This window comes from Phodopus roborovskii, unplaced genomic scaffold (genome assembly GCF_943737965.1).
Source record: "Phodopus roborovskii unplaced genomic scaffold, PHOROB, whole genome shotgun sequence".
Taxonomy (NCBI): Eukaryota; Metazoa; Chordata; class Mammalia; order Rodentia; family Cricetidae; genus Phodopus; species Phodopus roborovskii.
In genome coordinates, this window is record NW_026125059.1 from 20,392,906 (window position 1) to 20,412,484 (window position 19,579).

General features: G+C 44.8%; 1 protein-coding gene across 1 annotated transcript in view; it reads right to left on the bottom strand.

Annotated features, from left to right (window-relative positions):
* Ctnnbl1 (catenin beta like 1) overlaps window positions 1–19,579 on the bottom strand; it is a 155,381-nt gene that overhangs the window by 38,299 nt on the left and 97,503 nt on the right. The window contains exon 11 of the mRNA XM_051187661.1: window positions 14,146–14,327. Coding sequence (XP_051043618.1) covers window positions 14,146–14,327 — 182 coding nt within the window. The remainder of the gene's footprint in view (window positions 1–14,145; window positions 14,328–19,579) is intronic.

Here is a 19,579-nt window from a genome sequence, read left to right on the forward strand (position 1 = left end):
CTTCTTTGGGGGCTGTTTTCTCAATAATAAAGCAGACTAATGACATCCCATGCAAAGCTGGTGGTAGGTATAGCATCTTGCACGAATTGGAACATGGCAATACTTAAAAAATCTGAGTCACCATCCACTGTCAGTAGTGGCTGACACCTCGGGCCAGCCAGGCTGCTAACCAGCTAGAACACTGCCATTCCCAAAGTTAGTCAGCCAGTAGGCATACTTACTGAAACATAATTTATTACTAATCAATACATTTAAGGAGTTGTAAGCATGCTTTTAGCGATTATCAAAATCATATGCTTAATTTATTTTATGGTACCTTGCAGCCAATAAGGAACAAATTAACAATCATTTTCTACTTTAGAATCGGGGACAAAGAAAAGGTGTTTCAAAGAAGTGTAAAAAATATAGAAGAGGAAGAAACCCTGCAAACAATACCCACCAGCTGCATGCTGTAGCCATCACTGTTCTTCTACACATTATCTTGTGCAGCCTCTTATGCTGTGAAGTACTGCTGTCTCCATCTTGAAGCTGGGGGCATTGAGGTTCTGGGAGAGCAAATGACTTGTCCAAGTCACAGGCTACCACAAGAGTCAGGGCAGAATCACACCCCACTCTCCTGAACCTAGTGGCCAGGACCCCCTCTGGGCCACTCTGGGATTTAAAGTGACTCCTCTTTAAAAGGAGTCACTTACAAAAAAAGCACTCAGCTGCATAAAAAGCACCTTTGCCAGGCCCAGGAGTCTCCAAACCCCCCAGTGCTCACTTGCACAGAGCATAACTAAGAGCAAAATGTTGCCTCAGGTGTGTCTGGCACCTGAGGATAACCTCTGTTTGGGGATCCATTGTTCAGCTACCAAGAAAGAATGTTCAACATCTTTCCAGCCTCCTTCTTATGCTAATTACAGCTCATCAGCATCTGGACACCCACAAGCAAAATCAATCTGGCACCAGAAGCCAGCCAAAGACATTTTCCTACTATAAAAAAAAAAAAAAAAAAAAAAAAAAAAAAAACAAACAAGGCTGCAACATGATTAAACACACTGAGCATTTCCCCAGTAACCTGCAGGCTGGTGCACATAAAAATCACATCTGATTTTACAAGAGTCCAGGAGGAAGGACACTAACGAACACCTCACACCTGCAAGGGTATTCTTTACGAGCAGTGAGATGTATACAAGTTTATTTTCTGTGTTTCCCTTCTACATCTTATCTTCCATTAGGTACCAATATGTCCAACATGCTCAAATATTTTCACATTAAAAGAAGCCAGCAGAAAGGCGCCTTCCCGTTTCATGCACTAAGCAAATGAACTTGGACATTTTAGGCTTTAGGTCTCCATCTCATTCCCCTACTTTGCAGTTCCAATACTTCGCTACATATGAAGAGCCAGCTTGTCATCCAAGCTCCCCTCCAAACTAAATCACCTCCAAAACTGCTACTCAACCTTGCCTTCTAATAGTGAAGCTTCATAGTAACACTAAAAGGCTCACTCACACTGATAAAACCCAAGACACTGGTAAAAGCAGTAGTTATAAAACAGAATGTAGAACAGATTCCCATCTCTACAAAATTACACACACATGACCACCACCCCAATATGTATTTCTGAATGGATTCCATCCATTAACTGTAACTAACTCTGGATGGGGGTCTGGAGATGATTTTAACCTTTTCTCCAAAATTTTCTTTATCATATCAGAAATGGCAACAGTTCTTTTTAAAAAGCACCTGACATGTCAGGCAGCTTCCCTGGGCAGAGAGGGAATGTGAAAAGGGCTAGGTGTTCTGGTCAGTGTCCTCAACACTAACAGCAACAGGGTCTTGTGCTATTAAAAATAGTGATGCTTGGGGCTAGAGAGATGGCTCAGTGGTTAGGAATGCTTGCTTCCCAACCATCAGGGTCAGAGTTCAGATTCTAACATCCATGTAACAAGCTCCAGGTTCAAGGAGAGACCCTGCTTCAAAGGAACGTGTGGGATGTGAAGGAGGACACCCAATGCCTTCTTCTGGCCTCTATGCATGTGTACAGGCACAGGGATCCACCCACAAACCTGAACATATACGCACACAGACATAGGCATAATTAAAATCTTTTAAGAAATACTGATGCCTCATGCCTTCTGGAGATGAGACCCAGACCCAAGCATTTTGTCAAAGCTCTTCCAGTGACACCAACCAACTGGGGTTGAAAAGCTGTAAGTTGATGCCATTTTTCAAGAGGAGTCAATAGAGGGACAGGGCAAGGTTACAGAGCATGCCTAGGAGCAAAGACAGAAGGCTGAGCGGCACTGACCATGAGCTCTGGAAAGCCCCATATAGATATGGTAGGCACAGACATCTTGGGTCTGAAGTCAAGAGGCAGACAAAGTGAGGCAGACCAAAAGGGTTAGCACTGAGAGATGGAGACTATTTATGCAAGACTCCGGAGAAATGGGTGGAGTAGAAAATGATACCATGCAGTTTTTAAATCAAGCTCACAGTAGTTGAGGAGTCTTCGTTTATGGTAAAAAAAAAAAAAAAAAAAAAAAAAAAAAAAAAATCAAGGCAGCCACAGTCTGTGAGTTCATATGTGTATCAGTTTTGTTGAATAAAAAACCCCACTCCCAACCAAGAAGCTGCTTGCAATTGATACCTGCTGGGAAAGAAAAAAAAAAAAATCCATTTTCTCCAATAGAGTATCACTGGGTCTATCAACCATACTCTATGGCAGACTCCATGGTGTGTGTGTGTGTGTATATACTTTTGTTATGTCTTATTAATTTTCTTTACTGTAGTTTTTCTCTTTTTAGAAAGTCAGAGAAATAGAGAAGAGAGAAAGAAAACATAAAACATGAAGTTAGTTGGGTGGATAGGGAGATAGAGAGGAGTTAGGAGCTAGGGAAGGAATATGATCAAAATATATTGTCTGAAACAAAATAAGCAAACAAAAAATCAAGGCCAAACAAAAACCAGTGAGACAAATTTGAAACCACAGGAGAATGCTAGACTCAGTTTCTAATAGGCCATATTCATTTTGTGACCCTCTAAACTGTCAGGGTCCCATATTTGGCCAAGTGGGATGTATGTTAGAGCACTAAGAATAAAAGCAGCCTCCAAACAGTGATGTCAGAGACAGCATCCCAGCAGACGTGTTGGAACTTTAATAAACCATAGTTCATAGTTAATAACTGCCTACTTCCTGTTAATTCTTTATTTTGGGGCCACTTAAAATATTACAGAAGTTAACCTGAAGTGGTCTGGCCCTTCTTCAGATGGTGCTGGTATTTGAAGTCTATGAGAAGGACAATTATATACCAAAGCATTTCTATAAAATTAATCAAGATCATAAACAAACACTCTCATATTCCTATTGACAATACTTCAAATGCACCAGAAAAAATTCTAGTCCAGAATGAGAATTCTCCTAATGCCACCCACAAAAGAGCTAAGCTGCTACTGGGCAAAATGAAAAATGCAAAGTGAACACAGGAAAAAGAACTGTTCTCTCCCCTCCCCTCTGGATTCAACGCTGCATTTGCGATAAATTGGCTTAAATGGCCAAGGAAATGGAAATTAATGCTACACTTGTGACCTGTGAAAATTTGGGAGGTCCTTTTTAGTATAGAATAATAAAATTACTACCATAACAGCAACAAGAGCTAACTCTTATAAACACGATCTTCTGCCAGGAAGGTTTTGTGCCCTGTCCCTGATGAACTCAGGCCCCACAGAGCTCTGGCTTCTGAATAAAGAACAAATCACCTACTCACCAAAGACTGGGATCAGCATGACCTCAGGGCATACTCCAGGGGGCACGGAGGAGGTGTGGGTAGACAGTAAGGGGTATATAAGGCTCTACAAGATGCTGATGGCAGCCATGTTTAAGGCTCACTGTCGTCTGTCCCTTCTGTCTTTTTCTGTATGTGCTTTCCCCTGACATTATTACTCAACTTTTACCGAAGTATGACTCAGGAGGCCACACTTCTCAGGTAAGGCTGTTTCCACCGACTCTATCATTACTCAGGTGTGATGTAGAACACCCCTGTTCCCAGCCCGCCTTGTATCCACAGGGCCTCAAACATCCTTCTGCTTCTCACCTTGGCATAGAAATGCAGGCTTTATGTCTGTTTCCTCTGTGGGCTGTGAGAGCATTCATGTCCCACTTTTACCTTGCAACATAAATGCAGGTTTCTGTCTTGCTAGCTGGGCCTAATGGTTTGCCTAATGAGAGAGCTTGTGAAGCCTTGGTAACCTGTCTTAGGGCATCTTTCTGTAGGAATCAAGCCAACCCCTTAGCCCCTCACCCCAAGTGAAGGCAGGCTGGGAGCTTGAAACTGGAACAGAGCAGATTGGCAAGTCATACAGGCAGTGATGAACTAAGCGCAGGCTTATAGGCCATTACTATATAGCAACTCTCATGTTTCTGGTATATTCCTGTTATGACCTCTATGTACACAAGAGCAAGAGTTTGTATCCCATATGCAAGCACAAAACCTAGAAGAGGTAGGATGATTATCTTGGAAGGAAGCTAACATTGGTAACTATATCCCAACAGAATACAACAGGGCACTCACAACCCTTACTCTGTACAACCCAGAGGGAAGATTCTACCAGGAGTCAGAGGGCAGAGCTAGCCACTGGCCAATCAAAACTAACCACAAAGGTTTTGGAGGACTGTAGACAGATAGGACAGAAAGTAAGTAGTAAGGCGGGCAGAGAGGGATCTTAGCCTTTCTGGAGGAAGGAACAGAGCAAGGAGAGGACTGGTGGCTTCTCTGATCCTTCAGGTTCTTACCCCAATATCTGACTCTGGACTTTCTAATGATAAAGAGTAATTTGAATAACACTTCAGTCCTGCTTTGCTGAAGTGGGATTTAAGTTCAAAGGCCAGCAGGCAGCCTGTGAGTAGAGCTGAGGTCTGATGCCGGTCAGCATGCCTGTAAAAGCAATCCTCCTCCTCAGTCCTGGGCAAGGAGACCCTGCAGTCCTTGCATGGGGAGAATGAACTTAACTCAATTCTGCATCTGGCACTTACTTGCTACAAGGGGCTTGGCAACTGACAAACTCAGAGGGAAGAGAGAGAGTCTAATTGCTAAAGCTGTAAAGGCCTCTGCCCATTCATGGATAGCTTGTTTCCTCCCTTGCCTCAGAGGCAAGCACAGCCTCCAGGATGGTGAGTGCACCCCTTCTCTCAGTCTTCCTAGGGGCAAACAAAAGAATGCTGCACTCTACCTGGGAGAGTCCTGTGAGTAAGCCCAGAAGGAACTGAGCCAGTTAGCAAGCCACATCACACAATCAAATCACCCTGCAAGCCTCATGAGAGAAGCCCCAACCCAACCGAGCACATGGCTTGTTCCAGCATCCCTACAACTGCTGTCCATGGACGGGTGTGAGACAGCAGCTGGAGGGAGGGAAAGTAAATTGATCCAGAAAATGTCCAGTTACAAGGTTTTCAAACCCGTCACAAAACAGCAAGGTGTTTCCATTTTGTTCAGCATAAAGGGTCCATTAGTACATGCTTAATGTCATCACACTTTCCTTCTCATTGTTCTATTATGAATAAATAACTTGTGGATTTTAAGCTTGGGGAGAACATGAATTGAGTCTGCAAGCTCTGGCGTGGGTTATATGCAAAAGCGGGGACCTGGAGCTTCCTGGTAAATTCTCCCTAGGAAAGTTTCTGTCAACACATGACTGGCGTACATACTGCCCAACTCCCAACACTGGCAGGTTCAAGAAACGAAAAAGTCTTTGTCAGGCACATACCTCTTAAACCATCAAGCTAGTAGAAGAACATAAATGAGAAACCATCCTTATAATTAGCACTACTACTAATGAAACTGAGAGAATATTTAGTACTGTGTGAGTTTCTAAATGGCCAACAAGTCAAAATCAAAATCAAGAAATTAGCTGTAGGTGTTTCTGGCATGACTTGCCCAGGTGGTGCAGAGTGTGTGTGTGTGTGTGTGTGTGTGTGTGTGTATGTGTGTATTCACAGCAGCCCTGGAGATGAATACACCTATGTGCACTTTGCACTGAGCATGTCCTCATATCAGAGAACACTGCTTAAAACGCCTTGGTGTAGATCTGAGACTACTGTGTGTTATAAGCTGGTGTTTTTATTGCATACACAAAGTTTTCTGCTCTTATGGAAACATAATGGTTTAATTAGGGAAAACAAAGACTGTCAACATTTCCCTACTGTTATTCCTCAGCTCTAAGTATTGATTTAGTGCCTCTTCTGACTGTATTGTGTTAGAATATTTGATATTAAAAACTTCTGTTTGGCCAGGCGTTGGTGGTGCACACCTTTAATTCCAGCACTCAGAAGGCAGAGGCAAGAGGCTCTCTGTAAGTTTGAGGCCAGCCTGGTCTACAGAGCTAGTTCCAGGACAGGCCCCAAAGCTACAGAGAAACCCTGTCTTGAAAAACCAAAAAACAACAGCAACAACAATAACAAACCCCACAACTTCTGTCTGAATTGCTGATTTGAGTTATATAAAAAGTCATTAAGTGAATTTTGGCTTGGGATTAGGAAGAATTACAAAGAATTTCTGAAATGGCCCTAAATATACTTCTGCACTTTGTGCCGTGTGTTTATGTGAAGTAGTGTTTTTAGCATTGGTGATTATAAAACCTGAACTCTGAAAAATACTGAAGATGCTCTATGTCAAATATTCAGACAAGATGTGCATCCATTTTATTAGCATACAAATTTGTTTTCATCTTCAATAAATGATAAAATTATATGTATATAAATTGTTTTAAAATAACTATGATATATTATCAGTAAATACCGACATTTATCAATCTATTTATTTATGTGCGTGTATGTACATGGGCATGTAGTCCCTGTGAAGGGTGTGTGCATGTGCATGTGTATATGTGCATGGGCACGTGGTCCTTGTGGAGAGTAGTGTGTGTGTGTACATGGGCATGCAGTCCCTGTGGAGGTGTCGGATGCTCTGGAGCCTGAGTTACAGGAAGTAGTGAACTATCTGAAGTGGGTGCTGGGAGCCAAACTCTGGTCCTCCCCAACAGTCGTAACCAGTGTTCTTAGCTGCCATCTCTCCAACCCTTTCCGACCCCAAATGTTGACTTTCTATACCCATTTCATGTACTGTAATATCTGGAACTACATAAACATTTTTTGAGTGAAAACATTTAAGCAGCTCTGCTCTAGCACAGTAACCAGAATGTGATGCTTGGGGTCAGTGTTATGTAATGACCCACTATAAAATAGCATTTATTAATTAAGGCATCTATTCTGCGGAAGTCAGGTCAGTCTTCTAATAACTCGGGAAGGTGAGCAGTACACTTGTTCTTAGAGACTAAGGAACAGGTCCGTATGGAATATTACTGAGCAGCTTCTTCAGCTGAAACATCAGTTAGATCACATGGTAAGAAATGTGGATTCAGTGATCTTTGAAATACCACCAAGCTTGATGGCAGCAGCATACACTATGTGGTTGCTACATAAATTCATTTATTGACTCACCCAGTATTTACCAAACACATATCATCAAATGCCTAACATTTTACCAAGTCACTGTCACTTACTCTTCATAATCTGTGCAATCTCAAAGGATAGCATTGAAGTTTTCACAGCTGTGACAAAATACCTGCGGCAAACAATTTAAAGAGAGAAGTATGTACGCTGGTCCAGTTTCAGGCTTTGGTCCACACTGGTGGGCTCCATCACTTCTAGACTATGCTGAGATGAAGGGTGTGGTAGAGCAAGACCTCACAGCAGCAGGGAAGTAGAAAGAGCCAGGAGGACAGAGACAGGAACCAAGTTTAGCCCCACAGAATGTAGCTCCAGTGACTTCTCCAGTCAGGCCCCACACCCTCACATTTCCAAAATAATGCCACCAGCTAGGGACCAACATATAAGCCCAGGGGAGAAACATTTCACATTCAAAACGAAAAGAGCTGAATAAGAGTCCCGCCACCAAAGTTATAACGAATCAAGGTTTCCTGATTAAGAACTCTTGTAACTAACTCAGCAAAACAAATGTGCAAACTGTTCAGGCTCATGAGAGCAACTACTAATAGCAATGACTTTGGGAAATGAGGTTTGTGTTCAGAATTGCAGGGAGCCTGGGTCCTCATTCTGTTACCCACCCACTGTTTGCTCTGGTCACGATTTCCCTGAGGCACAAAGTCTTTACCCTTTAGAAAGGGACATAACCCTGAGGGGCTATTGGAAGGCTCAAAATCAATCAGATATGTAGAAGCTTTCCCGTAGATGCTACACACTGTGATGACTGATGAGCTTGCCGATGGTCCCTGCCCGTGTTGCCAACTCCTTTCCACCAGAAGTGTCCTATTCTCTAAGGCCCTTGCTCTGTTATCTTTAATAACGAAGTCCGTTTGTCTTGTGGGCCTTTGTCGTTGCTGATGGGAGTTCGGTGGCTGATACTTGCACAACCATCTTTACCCACACCCCTATTTCCCCCTTTCCTAAAACTAGAAGTTTGCTAAAGGCTGGGAGACTCCGAGAGGGCTGCAGCAAAGTTCAGGGGGTGACAAGGGCAAAGATGGTACAATGGACAGGGCTTGGTGGAGACTTCTGTGAGGCAGAATTCACACCGTTTAGATTAATAATTGCACGTGGGGAATTGTAGAGGTAAGCCTGGGGGGGGGTTGGCTTCTGTGGGGGCTGGCAGGTAGTGTGGGGCTACTTGTAGGCTGCAAGAACAGAAGAACTGAGTCAGGGAAGAACAGACCTGCTGAATATGTGAGTATATTCTGGTGATCAGCTGTGCCAACCAGAGCTCAGGAGACAGAAGAGGCTGAAGACCTGGGAGCCAAGGACAAATGGATGTCAAAGCCTTGAGGGAACACCCAGGCCAGCACTGGGAGGGGCTGACACCTCTGATTAGTGTGAGCAGGAAGGTTGAGGGAAGGGAGCAGGAAATGTGGAGTCCAGGAAGAGCAGACTCTGCAGGACTGGCACTCCACTATCTTTCCTGTGCACACAGGACCTGTCATAGCCTCCGTCTCTGCCCTATTTTAACCACAGTGTTAATTCCATCCAAAGTTGGCACCAACCCAGAGTCTTTAACAATGCTTCCTTTCCCCCAGGCTGGCCAAAGTCCCCTCTTAGAGTCTGACTGCAGAGAAGCCATGCCCTTTCTCATCTGACTGTGGTAGGTAGGATCTGATGTGTGTTATGGGTGCCTGGCCTGCTCTTTTGTTGTGTTAGAAGTCCAGGAGGCCTTGGGCATCAACATGTTTCCTGACGTGTGGAGTTGATTGGAATCACTTAAAACCCTTCCCTTACAACAGAAAAGTCTTCTTCAAATCGCTGACCTGTTATCAACCACTGTCACCGTGGATAAGGTGGAAATGCTCACACATGCCCAGTGAGCATGCTACACACCTACACTGCTTGGGAGCTCACCCCCTCAAAGCTCTTAACAGCCTCCAGGGGAACCATGTTAAAACAGCGCAATTAACTAGAACGGCTACAAACTCAATAACTCACCTACCTAATGAGGCAATACAAGGAAAATTGGGCCTATTTTAATAAGAATTTAAAAGAGAGACGGGAAGTAAAGGTCAGATGCCATTTCTGGATCCCAGCTCTTTTCTCCTCCCTGCCTATGCTGAAGTAGTTAATACCAGGGAGATAATACACGCTGTGACATTCTTTATAAATCCACGGAGTCAGCCAGTCATATTACTGCACTCAAGGGCAAGTGATTCTTTCAGGCCCATCCCCCACACTAAGTGCCTCCCCAGATCTTTTTCTGAAGGTTTTATTATGCAAACCTGAATGGATTTCAATTACAATAATTCTTTTCTTTCTCTACCCTGACTCATGAAAGAGAAACTCAATTACCAGCAATTTGAGGTTATAAGGGCAGTTTTGTTTTCCCCTCCTCTCTGGAGTCACTGCAGTCTATAAGTTCTCCTTTCTCACTCCCTCCTGTTACCTGAAGGGCCATAGGCGGTTTATGACACCGTGATATGCAGCATGACCTGTCCATCAAGGAGCTTTCCTAGGGGCCAGGGAGATGGCTCATTCAGTAAAGTGCTTACCATGCACAAGGATCTGAGTTTGAATCCCCAACACTCAGGTTAAAAAGTCAAGTATATGGCCTGTGTCTGTAATCCCAGTGATGGGGAGGCAGAGACAGGAGGATCTCTGGAGTCAGGCAATCTTGCTGAATAGGCAAACTTCACTGAAAGACCCTGTCTCAAAAAATTTAGGTGGAGAGCAATGAGACACTGATCTCTGGTCTCCATATGCACCTGTACACGCCAGAACATGTATGCATGCATATCACATGGCCCTCCATTGTCAAGCTCTCCCCAAGACTTCTAGAAAGGCTGGGTTCTGTGACCAAAGCAACGGTGGATAAAACTGCTGGCAATTCTGCCATGGGACAGAACTAACCTGTTTCAAAGCTGACTATTTAATTGTAGGGTCTGTGATAGGCATATGAAACCATCCCTCAGTATCTTGAGGGTATTAGGCCCAGGACTGTCAGAGATACCAACATCTACAGCTCATGAAGTCCCTTAAATAAAATGGCACAATATTTGCATATAATCCAGGAACAGTCTCCCATATTCTTTAAATCATCAAGCCAGGCATGAAGTACACAGGCACTGAGAAAGAGGAGGAGTTCAAGGCCAGCGTGATCTACACAGCAGTTTCAAGCCAGACAAGGGTGTTTGTCTCCAATCAATCAATCAATCAATCAATCAATCAATCAATCAATCAATCATCTCTAGACCACTATAATACCGGCTGCAATATAAACGCTGTATAAGACAGTATTACACTATATTGCTTGAGGAACAATGACCACACCCTAAAGAGTTTGCACATGCTCAGTACTGACAATGCGTGTTACATTCTCAATCCACAGTTGGTGGAACTAGCCCACAGATGGAGGGCTCATCAGAATGGCAGTCTCCCTTAAGTGTGTCATTTCACTTGGTCCTTATAAGTAACCAGAGTGGGAGATTCTAGCCTCATCATTTTATAGACAGGGCAACTGAGGCTGAGAGAGAGAATTCTGGAATGTGCCCAAGACCACACAAGATTAGTAGTAAGCCACAAGTACCACACCAGGCTAAACTGCCATTGCAGTTGTTTGGGACAGGTCCTGAGGTGACAGGGCTGAGACTGCACCAGAATGGACTCAAGCCAACTAGGATATGTGACAAGCCCAAAACTTAATAAAAAAAAGAAAAGGGGGACTTCAGGCAGCTTCCGGACTGGGGAGCTAACTCTCTGCCAGCTATGCTTAATTAGGAGTCTGATCACAGCAAGAAGCTTGTCCTGGGCAGGCCTTACCTATGATGAAGTTCTGTGTACACAGGGCTCTTGAGAGTACAACTACAGAGAGAGACCTCTACTATCATCTCCAAGCCAGTGTGACAAAATCCAATGTGCCTAGTACCGCCCTTATTTCTAGTTCAGAAGAAGCTGGATGAAAGACCCCCTTATTCTAGGCATATCTCACTGACAACCATCAATGTGAGTTGCAGTCAGCTTTGCACAGTTCTCGGGAGAGGCTCATCAAACCTATGCCTAACCTCAGTGAAGTCTTCCAGGGCAGTTGCTGATTGAAGCAGCCACCAAACATTTATTGTGCATTTATTACACATCAAGCATCAGGCTAGGCAGTGGGACCCAGAGATGACAAGCCCACTGATTTCTTTAACATCAAGTGTTAGGGGGCCAAGTCTTAGAACCAAGGTCCACTAAGTAGGAGGATCTGTCTGAGTGCAGGGGCGCCTATTCTTCCTGTAAGAGACATCCAACCGAGGATAGAAAGGATGACTAACTGGTAGCCAGGACAATCGATGAGTGTGGAGTACTGCAGTAGAGGAAGGGGCACGGTGGAAGCCTGAGAAGGACCTAGTCACAAACATTCCTAACGGCAAGAGGCTACTTACCGTGCTCTGGTGTATCACACAAATCTGTACCAGTCAGGCATGGACAGCAACAAGAGCACAGGACTCACCCCGGGGACAAGGCAGGACAAAGAAAGCTGGCATGATATGTCCTGCCTAGGCCTTCCCGTACCACTCAAAGCTTATGGGCCGGTTTGCCAGGACAGCAGCTGGCGGGTGGCAGAAGGCACAGAGTGGTGCTTTCTCCTTGGGCCTCCCTTCTACTTCTGGATGCCGCTGTGTGTAGGATGCACAGCTCACCCTCACCAGCCATTACAGCCCATCATGCCTTCTAGGAGCTGTCTTACCAAGCCATTGCCCCCACTAATATAATGTTATCAAATTCCTAATGCGGGCACTCTAAAGGCAATGTACTGTCACCAGCATGCCACCAGGCACATTTTTCAGCAGGAAAACAGCTGCTCACTGAATCTGTCACTCCTTCCTCTCCTCAGAACCCTGCACATGAACAAGAGCTGGCTCAGGGCTGTTTTCCTTCACCTTCTCTCCATGCATGCTCAAAGCACAGTGCCAAGTGTCTCAGCAGCAGCCAGCAGTGTGAGGAGGTGGCCGGTTTACGAAGCAGCGCTGACAAGTAGGACCTCAGAATCTGAAGGCACAGACATCACAGCTCTTACTTAGTTCACTAGTCTCACTCCCTTACTTTTCAGGCCAGGGAGGGATCTGGATGGGGTGGGATGGGGGTGGGGGTGGGGAGGCAGCTCAGATGGTAAACTGAGTTTGATCCCTAGAACCCAAACAGGGTGGTACTTGTACTGGATCGACAGAGTTGGAGGATCCCTGGGGCCTGCTGGCCACACTGGCTCAGCCAAGTAAGAGAGCCGCACGCCATAGAGAGATTTTTGTCTCAAGAGAACAAGGTGGGCAGCTGCTGAGGAACAACACCTGAAGTTGTTCTCTGACCTCTACACGAATGCACACACACGTGCACACACACATATGTACATAAACACATAAAAACTCACACTGGTCCCTGGGTGAGCTGATTTTCTCATAAAAACAAACAAAGGCAGCGCCATCTTCACTGGTTGTGAGGCCTAAATGAAAATGCAAATGACACAGTACTACTGCACCTGGCAGGCAGTGAAGAGTGACAGCTACAGAACTACCTAGATTTCCAGGGCCCCTCATTTCTTCTCCCAGGGCCTCTTTCAGCTGAGTTCCATCTGGGATAGAAAAGGGGCTGGTAGCAGGGTTAACTCATTTACAGCCAGCTTGGTCAATATCTGACCGGAATCTGATGAGGTCTCTAACTTGTTCCCAGTCTCCGAGTGCCTCCTCTCGGCTCTCCACTGCCTCTGGAGAGTTGATCTGATCACTGGGGCGATCTCTAAAGACAGGTCACACCACCCTCCTTTCAACCACTCCAAGTTTGGGGAGACAAAGCCAAGTCAATCTGAAACACAGACAAGAGGGTGAGGGACACAAGAGATATGCAGGTGCCTAGGTCAACCCTGCCAATTACCAAGGAAAAAGTCACCCAAACTACAGGAATATATGCTCCTCTTGGCAAGACCCAGTGAGTTCTAGCAGCTCAGGCTCTCTCCTCTTCGCGCACACACACACTGCTTCCTGTCTCTCCGCACCCTCCTGCACTTTAAAATAGCCATCCAACCATGTAAATTCTCGGGAGCAAGTGTCTGCTGGCCTCCAGCGGAGCTGTCAATGCCCATAAATCGCTGGCCTTCCAGATTACATTGCAGCTATTTACTGGGGGAGGGGTGCAGCAGGCCACCAGACAATGGCAGGAAGACACTGGCCTGGCGGTAACTACTCTGGTTACAGCCTCACAATTCACAGCGGCATTCTGCTAGGAGTAGGCTCCATCAAGGAGGAGAAACATAAAAAGGGGAACCTGGGCTGTAAATAGTTTATTCCAGCAATTCCTGATGTTGGCTGAATCATACTTTAATACAGAAATACATGAAAGCACCACTCCGGAGGTGACATGTGTTGCCACCTCATTACTCTTTTCAAAAGGGTCTTCCATCAGAGAGACACCTTACCACAAATTACAGCGACGAACACAAAACCTTCTCACACACTCATACAGACCAGAGGGAGTGGAACCTCCAGGATTCAAACTAACACAGACAGGGGCCACCAAGGCCACTCATCACCCTGGGGCTCTGGGCTGCTTTGCCATGAAGGGAACAGGAGACAGAGAAGCAGACAATTGCTCTTGCTCAGTGTGACTCACTCTCCCAGGGCCCTTGCAGTGAACCCTACCTTCATGTTCCTTCTCTGTAGTTCCCACTTTCTTGATCTTCCGGGGAGACTTCATGAAGAGTGGAAAGATGGTCCGTAAGCCAAGAATGTCAACAAACTTGTGGCAGTTGTCTGTGCCCTCGGGCCCAATCATGGCATGGTCCAGTACCTTCAGGGCGCTACTCCGGGAGATCTTCTTCTCTCTACAAGTAAAAGGCACGTCATAGAAGCACTAGATTTTTTTAATGTGTGCTCAAAAAAAAAACCAGCCCCCAAGAAAAACAGAATAGTAGCAGAATCTGGAATAGGGAAAATAATTTCTCTCTCTCTCTCTCTCTCTCTCTCTCTCTCTCTGGACATGGGGTCTTTCTATGCAGCCATGGCTGTCCTGGAACTCCCTCTGTAAGAGCAGGCTGGGCTTGAACTCTGAGATCTGCCTGCCTCTGCCTCCTGAGTGCTGGGATTAAAGGCGTGCCCCACTATGTCTGCTAAAGAATAAAATCGTATGGCTACAAAGGATAATATTCAAATTTCTACATGAATTGCTATGACAATTCTGTGGGAAATGCATCAGAAGACTAGAGAAGCTGATCCAGCTGAGGGTTTCAGAAAGTGTAACATTTCTTTTGTTTTTTTCCGTAACAGCTTTACTAGATATAATACATATCATTTAATTAGCCCACTTAATGTGTACAACTCAATGGTATTGGTGTGCTCACATACATGCAACCATCCCACAACCAACCACAGAGCTTTTTTTACTACCCTGTAAGAAAACCACCCACTCTTTTGACTGTTCCTCGTCTCCATTCCCCGGCTCCTGAGCTCCACAAAGCCACAGATGTATGCTGTCTCTACAGACTAGCCTATTCTAGGCATTTTAAGCAAATGCTATTACATACGTTCTCTATAGTGGACACACAATTTCACATACTCGTGGGCAGTGACAAGGGTTCAAATTTCTCCACACCTTGAAAGCTTTTAAATTCTGGGTTCTAGTTATCCTAGTTGGTATAACAGTGCAATCTCTGTGTGTGTGTGTGTGTGTGTGTGTGTGTGTGTGTGTGTTGGGGGGGGCACATACCATGGTATGTGTGGGAGTCAGTCTTCCACTTCCATTATGTGGGTTCCAGAGATCAAACTCAGGTCGTGAAGCTTGGCAGAGAGCACGTGTTCCCACTGCTGCCCATCACTGTGATTCTGATTCACATCTCTGATAACTAATAGAGTTGAGCACTAAGTATGCTTGGACATTGGTGTATTGTCTTTAGGACAATGCCCTCTTAGATGCTTTGCTCATTTATTTATTTATTTGAATGATTTTTGTTGTTGTTGTTGTTGTTGTTATCTTAAAGACGGGGTCTCACTGTGTCACTCTAGCTGTCCTGGAACTCACTATGTAGACAGGCTGGCCTTGAACTCACAGAGATCTACCCACCCCTATCTGCTCTCTAGGGTTAAAGGCATTGCTACCAAGCTCAGCATGCTTTACTCATTTTTAAACAGGGTAAGCATTCTTCACTATTCTCTTCTAAGAATTGTTCTTAAGAACTTAAGCCTTCTGAGTCCCTCAACAAATGCATGATGCAATCATTTCCTCTTATTCTGCCACTTACTTTCCTTACTTTCTTGATGTTTTGGTTGTGAACCTTGGCTTTTAACAGCTGAGCCAGCTCTCTGGCCCTCTCCTTTCTTTCTTAATAGTTATCATTTGAAGAAAAAAACCATCACATTTTGATGGAGTTCAATATGTCTAATTTTGTCTTTTGCTTTCATATCTGAGGAACCGTATCACACCTGATGTCATAAATGTTTACCCAGTATTTGCTTCTTAGAGTTCTTACAGTTAGGCCTCTGGTATTTTTGCATTACTATGAATGTGAGGTAAGGGCCCAGTTTCATTCTTTCACAAGCCCCAGTATCATTCACGTGCGAGAGTTTAAAACTGATGCTCTGAGTCCAGCCCAGCCTCAAACTCCTAATCTTCCTGCTTGCACTTCTCAGGGGCTGAGATTGTAGGCACAAACCACAGCAGTGAGTTGACTCTGAATGTGTGCTTCTTGCAGGAAGCAGTGTGACACATTCTCTTCTCCCAGCACTTAGGGGGCAGACATCTGTGAGCTGAGGCCAGTTTAGTCTACATGGTGAGAGCCTGGTGCATGCCTTTAATACCTGCTCAGGAGGCAGATCTCGATTACAACAAAGCCAGCCTTGTCTACACACTGAATTTCAGGCTAGCCAAAGCTACATAGTAAGATCCCTGTGTCAAGAAATATCCAATAAAATAAAATATACTTCTTCTGTTAAACTTACTTAGTTTAAAGATTTATAAATTTATTTAGATATTTTATTCTTACTATTGTTATAAATGATTTCTTAGTTTTAGCTTTAACTGTTTATTACAAGAAATATAATTAATTTTTTTATACTGATCTTATAACAAACTTCTTTGTTAGTTCTAATACCTGTAATAATAAAATCTATACTGTAAGATCATGTTATTTGCAAACAAATAAAACTTCCTTTTCCTTTCTAGCTTGGATGTCTTTTAATTTTATAGTATTGTCTAACTGCCCAGTCCAATGCCTAAGAAGACATTTTATCTTGCTGCTGACCTTGGCAGGAAAGTATCCACTCATTGACCAATAGGTATGGTGTTAGCTCTGGGTATTCTGCAGGTGCCTGTTTCAGAGGTTTTACTCTGTGATCACTTGGGTCCACATAAAGCAGTGTGTAACAATGGGACAGTGTAGCAACAGGGCTGCTCACATCACGGTGGCCAGGAAAGAGGTGGGGATGGTGCTGGGAGTCCCTCTATGTCCTTCGAGGATACACCCTCAGAGGGCTTACTCCTTCCTATGAGACCCTACCCACCCCATCATGGTTCTACCATCTCCCAGCAGTGCAGCAGGCTGACAACCAGACCTTCAGGACACCAGCATATGGGCCTCCGGAGACCTTTAAGATGTAAAGGCAGCAGCAGAATACTTCCCTACAATCTTACACTACAAAGACAGGCTTCTACTCCAAAAAGTGGCATCCACCTGGGGAGACCAAATGAATATGAAGTAATCAGAAAGGTAAAGAGGACCTGTGTTAGGTCTTCTACAATACCTGCTGAACACCTTTCCTGTCAAAGATGAAAGATGTCACTGTGCTCTGCAGTTTAGACTCTAACTGCAAGAAGCCAGGGGACACAAAGGTGTTCAGAGAAAAGCAACAAGGGGAAATCAGTGTGCTCAACCAATGTCCCTACCTCTCTTCTCCTCACCACAGATGATCAAACAGTCTTTGGCTACTGAGTTTGAAGACAGAAGGCCACTGCCAACTCAGGCCTGTTTAGACACTGCTATTAGAGATTGGAGGTTTCTTGTTTTTAAGAAATTCTAGGAAGGGATAGTAAAACTAATTTTAAAGGCCTAAAACAACAGGAATCATGTTCAGGATGGTAAGAGGAAGCAAACAGCAGCTCATCTGTGAGAAGCGAGTGGAGGTATCAAATGGCAGGGGATGCCTGTCAGCAGAGGGTGAGTGGTGGCACTGGTGTCAGCTGGGGAACACAAGGTAGGATGAAGAGGACAGTAGGCACAAATGTGGTCACACCAGACCCCTGCTGTGCTGCTAGGGGAACCCCAGCTCCATTGGCAGCTACTGAGAAGGTGGACACTAGCCCAGGTGCAGAGGGATGAAGGGGCCGGAGTGGCGAGGAGGACAGGTCAGAGACTATGGCAGTAGTGTAAGTGAGAAACAAGAAGATGCCCGACTGCAGCAGATGGGTGAGAAAGACCTATGTAAGAGAAATATGAAAATTTAAACAACAGGAGGAGGCAAACAGGGTCTGAAATCCACTGGGAAGGATTTTCTGTCTCAGGATGCAATTCTAGCAGGAGGCTACATAAATAACCTACTTGTTTTCACTGCAGTTAGACTTTTGCACCCTGCTTTACAAGCCAAAATTTGCAGAGGTTATGGCTAGGGCAGATAATCAAGCAGGCAGAAATTAGGAAATGGAGCTACCAATGCTCATTGTTTAGTCACTCAGGAAAAGGCATCCCGAAACGAATGGCGATTGCTGTCCAGGGCACCTTCAGCTTCTGTTGAGCATACATTGAAACCATTTCACAAATGACAAAGGATTGCCTAAAATACTAGAAGCAAAAGAGCCTGACTGAGCCAAGCCCCTCTTTTTTCCCCTGCCTAAGCAAATTCATGAAACAAAAGACTTTAAAAGTAAAGGCCTTCTTTGGGTAGGCAGCTCAGGACGTGTTTAAAGGGGGCAGTAATTGCGTATTGATCACCATTTAGGCAAGCTGCATGGAGGTGAACTTTGGAATAGTCATTGGGCTCAAGTTCAGGCTTTTAGCAATCAATAGCTGTTTGGCCTGACTTTCTTAGGTCGACTTTATTTGAAATATTTATTCTACTAGAGGACAAGTAGTTTATCTTAGTCTTGTCTGGGTTCATCGAGTTGTCGATCATGCCAGCACCAATGTGAAAACTGGTGTCCACAACCTGGGTGCCTATGGTCAATGGCAGGGTCGTCTGCTGCTGATCTGCTCACGTATGGCTCAGATGTGAGAGCAGTGTCTCCTGTTGTAGTTTTAATTAGTTTCTTCTTTATCATACCCAGACACTTCCGTAGTGAACACAGATTCTGAGTATGATTTTCTTTGCTCATTTTTTCTTTACTCAAATATTTATGAAACACCTAACAGGTGCCAGACATCTAGTCAAGAATGCAAAGACAAGGCTCAGCTCGTGGCTTCTGAGAAGGTTGGTCCATATGAAACGGAAATAAGCAGATAAGGGATGGGGGCAGCCTGAGAAAGGCAGAGTCCAGCCGCAGAGGTACAGACAAGGGAGGGGGAGCGCACTGAGGAGGCCTAGCCAGGGCACAGGACCTGGAACTGTGTTTCCCAGACAGGTGAAGAGGGAACAGAAGGAAACGACACACATTTAGGGGCGAGAGCAGGTGCACCAGGGAAAGGATGAGTAGGCTGCACCACAGTGGAAACCAGGCACCCGGGTGCCTTGGAAGGTAGGATTGCTCAGCCACAGTAGATAGATGGTGGGTGGGACAGAAGGAAAAAAGGAAACTACAGCAGAGGCAGAGAAAAGGGTGTGGTGGGTTGAACAAGAATCGCTCCCATAGGCTCATAATTTGAGCGCCTAGGTACCAGGGAGAAGCACTATTTGAAAGGATTAAAAGGGTTGGGAGGTGTGGCCTTGTTGGAAGAAGTTTGTCAAGAGAGGTGCTTTGAGGTTTCAAAAGCCCTTGCCAGGACTAGGCTCATTCTCTCTGGCCTGCAGATCAGGATGCTACTGCTCCAGGACCGTGAGTGAGTACTGCCATACTTCTACCATGCTCCCTGCCATGATGATAAAGGACTAACCCTCTAAAGCTGTAAGCAATCCCCCAATTAATTTCTTTTTAAATAAGAATTGCTCAGCAGTT